The sequence below is a fragment of the Mandrillus leucophaeus genome, unplaced genomic scaffold (genome assembly GCF_000951045.1).
Source record: "Mandrillus leucophaeus isolate KB7577 unplaced genomic scaffold, Mleu.le_1.0 Scaffold622, whole genome shotgun sequence".
Taxonomy (NCBI): domain Eukaryota; kingdom Metazoa; phylum Chordata; class Mammalia; order Primates; family Cercopithecidae; genus Mandrillus; species Mandrillus leucophaeus.
In genome coordinates this window covers 1,992,304-1,998,494 of record NW_012106720.1, presented here as the reverse complement: position 1 = coordinate 1,998,494, position 6,191 = coordinate 1,992,304, and the positions used below count along the sequence as shown (strand labels likewise).

At 43.6% G+C, this 6,191-nt stretch overlaps 1 protein-coding gene across 2 annotated transcripts in view; it reads left to right on the top strand.

Annotated features, from left to right (window-relative positions):
• Positions 1-1,694: 1,694 nt before the first annotated feature.
• EIF3F (eukaryotic translation initiation factor 3, subunit F) overlaps positions 1,695-6,191 on the top strand; it is a 10,010-nt gene continuing 5,513 nt past the window's right edge. Inside the window, exons 1-2 of one of the 2 annotated variants that reach the window (XM_012000262.1) lie at positions 1,695-2,294; positions 2,457-2,607. In XM_012000262.1, the coding sequence (XP_011855652.1) occupies positions 2,190-2,294; positions 2,457-2,607 (256 nt within the window). In that variant the 5' untranslated portion in view covers positions 1,695-2,189. Of the gene's footprint in view, positions 2,608-6,191 lie in introns of both variants that reach the window. The other variant, XM_012000261.1, reaches the window with a different exon arrangement.

The window sequence follows — 6,191 nt, the reverse complement described above, 5'->3', positions numbered from 1 at the left end:
AACCTTCTTAAGGGTGGGGGAGATTACAAAGTACATTGATCAGTTAGGTTGGGGCAGAAACAAATCACAACGGTGGAATATCAGTTAAGGCTATTTTCACTTTTGTGGATCTTCAGTTGCTTCAGGTCATCTGGATGTATACATGCAGGTCACTGGGGATATGATGGCTTAGCTTGGGCTCAGAGGCCTGACAGATATAAAGGCAAAGTTCTTGAAGGCAAAGTGTCCACACCAACCCAGATCAACACATAGATAGGATGTCTCAAAGGTGTGCATGGTCAGTTAGAGGCAGCAACACTTCTTCAACTGGGTTCTGTCCTCTGGCCTTTTTCCCATGAGATGATCTCAGTGGACTGTCCTTGACTCAGGCACACCCCTACTAAGCACCCAGAAGGGAGGCCAGGCCCAGGGCAGTCTCTCCAGCGTGCCCCTCAGCCTGTGCAAGACCATCTAGGCTTCTCAATGTGGATCCACCTTTTGCCCTGTTTCATTAGATATTTTTTCACACTTGTACTTGTGTATTTAATATTTCTCTCTCCTCTATATCCTTATCCTCAGTCTAAAATATACTTGAAACACTTCTATCCTAAACTGTCTGCCTCTCAATCCTGCTGTTTCCCTGGCTATTTCCTTAAATGTCCCCTTTCCTTCCCAGACAACTTCCTGAAAGAAAAGCTGGCACTTGCTGCTTTCAGCTCAGACTGGCCATTCTCTCACACCAGATTTCTAGTTTCTGTGCTCACCCCACCCTCAGTGCCACTGACGTTGCTCTACTAGGGTTGCTAAAAACTCCAGGTCATCAAATCCAAGAGTTACTTTTCAATCTTCTTCTGATTGGCTGTTCACCTGTGTTTTGGGGAACTAAAAGAAAGAATGCATGTCTACACAGAGTATTTACAGGGGAGCAGGATCATGTGAATTCTAATAATGGACGATTTCTCCAAGGATAAATCAGCTTTTGGGCATAGAATCAGGGATAAGAAGTTCAACCTCACCTATCCACTTGCCAGCTGGACACTAGGACTTGACCTAATTAAGGGAGTCGATGGTTTTTTGTTTTTGTTTTTGTTTTTGTTTTTTTTTTTGGTTTTTTGTTTTGTTTTGTCTTTACAGGCAGATGTTATCATCCCCATTATACCAAGAAGGAAATTGAGGCTCAGAAAAAAACTTGTAGATTGCCCCAAGTTACACAGTGGGTTACAGTCAGAGCTCCCTCCATCACACAGTGATAATAGCTATGACTTAATAACTACCGTATATCAGGCATGTGCTGAGAGCTTTACAAGGCAGTACCTCATATAATCCTCTCCTAAAGTACAGACTAGTTTACACAACTTATACAACTCCACTTGAATGTCTAATGGACATCTCAAAGGTGACACATCCAGAAATGAAATCAGGATATTTTCCCTCAAACCTGCTCTACCTACAGCTTTTGCTATCTCAATTGATGGTGACTTCATCCTACTAATCGCTCAGTACAAAAAAAATATTGCAGTCCTCCATGACTCCTCTCTTTCACGCCTCATATACAATTTCTCAGGAAACCCTATTGAAACTACCTTCAAAATATATCCATAATCTTCCCACTTCTCAGAACTTCTACTGCTACCAGCCTGATCCCAGCCACCATCATCTCTCACTTAGATTACCTAGTGGCCTCCCAGCAGGTCTCCCTGCTTTTCCCTCTCTCACCTCCCTCTCCTCACCTCTCCCCATCCTCCAGACTATTCTCAAAGCAGCAGGAGAAATCCAGCTAAGTTCTCCTTCTCGCTCATTGCAGCCTCGAGCTCCTGGACTCAAACGATCCTTCCTCTGCGATCTCCCAAAGTGCTGAGATTACAGGCGTGAGCCACGCCCGGCCTTAAAATCCTTTTTAAAGGCACTTTGACATCCATTATCTCATTTAAGTCTAAAACACGAATTTCGACCTTCGCGCTGCTTTCTGGTTCCACCCGGCGGCAGCTGCACAAAGTGTTTCTCTTCGAACGCCCTCCCAAGTTTATCCGGAACTATTAAGCCCAGGGCTTCCTCAGTGCTCCTCGGGCCAAAAGCAGAGAGCACAAATTCCGGAAGAAATTACCAACAGCGGGACCATTTCAGTTCTCCGGCAAGTATCACCAGTAACCAATAAGCAAAAAGCTCTAGCTCACGTGGTGTATATTCAGCCTATCAAGCTCCTGATATTCATGAACGCTGTCATTTCCGCTCCTGCCTCCTTTCTCGACGAGATGGCCACACCGGTGGTATCAGCAAGTGCTCCTCCGGCCACGCCAGCCGCAGCCCCGGTGGCGGCGCCAGCATCGGCCTCAGCCTCAGTCCCAGCGCCAACGCCAGCACCGGCTGCGGCTCCGGTTCCCGCTGCGGCTCCAGCCGCATCCTCAGACCCTGCGGCAGCAGCGGCTACAACTGCCGCTCCTGGCCAGACCCCGGCGTCGGCGCAAGCTCCAGCGCAGACCCCAGCGCCCGCTCTGCCTGGTCCTGCTCTCCCAGGGCCCTTCCCCGGCGGCCGCGTGGTCAGGCTGCACCCAGTGATTTTGGCCTCCATTGTGGACAGCTACGAGAGACGCAATGAGGGTGCTGCCCGAGTTATCGGGACCCTGTTGGGTGAGTGGTCAGAGAAGTTAACATTCTTTTCTTTCTCCCGCTTCTCATTTATCTCACTCCCTTGTCTCATTAATTCTTTAATTCCTGGCGTCCTACCGTCCTTTCCTCCCATCCCCATGACCTCTTAATCTATATCTCCATCCTGTCTTCTGCTATGACTTATTTTCTCAAGCACTTGCACCTCTCCTCTCTTCTCCTGCCGGATTGCCGTCACTTTGAGCGACAAGATACACAGAGTAGTTGTGTCATTTACTGAATATTTTATGCCAGTGGTTTACATTTTTTAATGTTCCCGACAGCAGTTTAAGGCAAGTATGATGAGCCCCATCTGCCAGAGATGAGTTCACACGCCGAGTGGGAAGTCCGGAACCCTTGACTCCCTATCCCAGTGACCACGTATTTCTCCCTTATCCACTGACTAAATGTCATTGTTTTCCAGGTATTGACAGAGTTTTCTAACCAGTTGGCAAAGGAGTGGGGACGTTTGTAAAAAGGCATTCCTCCCAACAAGTAAACCGGTTTGGCTGGAACCCACTTGGGGTTTTATAGTATTCTGCTGTCCTAAAGGTCTGAGCCTGATCATTCCCTGTCCCTCGGTGTCCTCTAATGTTAGTACCTAATGTGAGAAACCCTGTTCCCCCATTTTCCATTTGGACGAAAAACAGTTGTATTATCTGTTTATATTTCTGCCCTAAACCTTCAGGTCGAAAAATGACCCATTCTCTTCCTGTGTTCCAAATTTGGGGAGTAGATATTTTATGTTAAAGTAGTTTGTAAAATGGAAAAGCACTAAAGAGGGACTGTTGATAATAAATTCCTTTCTGGAGACTATACTGGTCCCGTGAAATTCATATCCATTCCATCTTAGTGCCAGATTTTAAATAGCTTTGTGAATCCACTTTATTTACAAGCATCCTTTCTCTTTCATACTCTTGAACATGTACTAGTTCTTACACCATAGAAGACGATTGTATATTGCAAAGCAGACAAGATTTGTAAGCAGACTTCACAAAACATTAGCCATGTCACTTGGAGCAAATTGCCTAAAATCTGTTCTGTCAGTAACTATTTTAGACTTAGTCTTTGTGAGAGCTGAATTAAAAACTTCTGACTATGCTAGCACACATTAGGTACAGCTGTTAGTTGCAGTTCACCACATCAGGACTGGACCACCCCAATGCTTACAGACACACATTCTCTCTCCTTTATCTTTGACAGTATAGCATTTTACAGAAACTTAAATTCATGTCTTCTGAACATTGCTTGTTTTTTCTCAGACCAAGCTTTTGCGTTTTCTTTGCCAGAATTGTTTTCCCTGCTGTCCTTCGTTTGTTTAAGCTTTACCTATCTTCCAGGTTCCCAGCAACAACATTAAGTGCCAGTCCTCCATCCCATACCCGGACCCTCACTCCATTCTTAACCTTACACAGCATGGTGGTGTTCTGTAACTGTGCCCTACTCTGAGCTTCTGTAATAAATTATTTTTACATCACTGACCTGGCACTCAGCAGATACATACTTTTTTGGCTGCACTTCCTAATTTTCCAAGCTTGCTAGAGCTATTTAAAAAAACAATTCGTTACCCATGATTTATGCTTTAGTGCCCCAAATATTCCAGTGATCCTATCAGACCAGGTATAATCTAATCTACATCCTCATATCCTCTTCCAGACTGGAATCGTGGTACAGTGCTATAGGTGTTATGGAGGCAGTACTTACAGAAGAATAAAGAATAGATTCTGCTTGCTATGAACTTATTTCCTTAGATATTCACAAAACATTTCATTTGTCTAAATGAAGTCATTGGTGCTTTTTTTGTACCATAAAACAGTTAGGAATTTAGAATTCAAAGTGTAATAAAGTGAACTCTCCTGTAACCTTAAAACTCAAGGTAGAAATATACTCTTAAATGCAAATAATTAGAATGTAATATAATAAATGTTCTAATAGAAGGGTGTCATGGTGGCATGGAAATACAGAAGACTTAACTGTTTCAGAAGGTTGGGGAAAAGTTCACAAAGAAGATGACGTTTGAGCTGGGCATTAAAGCAACTACAAGAAGTATAAAAAAGTGGTAAATCCACTATCTGAAACATTCAGTATTACAGGAATGTAGCTGACAGGAGGTAGAGCAGGAAATGAAGCTAGCGGAGGGCAGAGCCCTAAGAAGTATTAAATAATTACAAGTGAAAGTGCTGTGAAGAGAATTACCTGGATCCCTGAGAAGACAAAATGGAACTCTAACCTCATTTGAAGCTCTCTGGGGAAGCTCCTGAGCATTTCGGCTAACACTGAATAGGAATTAAAAATCGCTCTGTAGTGAGTGAGCTGAGAGATAGGAAATAGAGTTGATAGGACTTGGTGTGATCAGAAGTGAGGGATCAGAAGAAAATATCAAGGATGACTTCTGTATCTCTGGTTAAGTGTAGAGGAAGAAAGGGAAGGTAGGGGTTGACTTCAGTCTGGGTTGTATTCGTTTTGAGATGCCCAGTGAGCATTCTGGTGGAGTTGTCAAGTAGAAAATGGAATATAAAGGTCTGGAGTGCAAAAGAGATGTGGGCAAGTATGTCAGGTTAGGAATTATGTCATTGGAATATAGAAGGTAATTGAACCCATGAAATTGGATGAGATCACCTAAAGCAGGGATTAGCAAACTTTCTGTAAAGATCCAGACAGTAAATATTTTAGGCTTTGTGTGCAGTCTCTATCACAACTACTTAATTCTGCCTTTATAGCAAGAAAGCAGCCATAAAAAAAGTTGGCATGTGAACTTTATTCACCAAAAACATTTCTACATCAGGGCCTGGCCTAGAAAAGGAACATTGAGTAAAAAGACAAGAGAACAAAGACAAAACCCTAAAAACCTAAAAAGTCAGGAAGAAGTAGCCAACAAGCAAGATTAGAAAGGTAGGAAGAAAACTGGAAGGAAAGTTAAGGTGGGAAGTAAGTGGTCAAGTCTGTTCAATGCTGATGAGAGGTCAAATAAGATAAAGGATATATGCACATTCGGTTTAGGGACATAGTTTCATTGAAAGGAGCAGAAACTATAGTGAGTTGGAATTAGAGAAACACTGGTAGATAAAGACAACACTGTAATTTCTGGTGGAGAGGGAAACCCTTGAATAGGTTTCAACCCCTTGGGAGGTTCCAATAGATTAGAAGAGAACAGAAAACTCAACCTAATGGTCTTAGGTCAAGAAACAAATGTAGTGGTAATAAAAAATTTAAAAAATTTAAAAAAGAAAGAAAGCCAGCCTGGTCGCGGTGGCTCACGCCTGTAATCCCAGCACTTTGGGAGGCTGAGGCAGGCAGATCACTTGAGGTCAGGTGGGCAGATCACTTGAGGTCAGGAGTTCAAGACCAGCCTGGCCAACATGGTGAAACCCCGTCTCTACTAAAAATACAAAAATTAGCTGGGTGTAGTGACGCACACCTGTAGTCCCAGCTACTTGGGAAGCTGAGGCAGGAGAATCACTTGAACCCGGGAGGCAGAGGTTGCAGTGAGCCGAGATTGCACCACTGCACTCCAGCCTGGGCGACAGCAAGAGTTCATCTCAGGAAAAAAAAATATATATATATATATA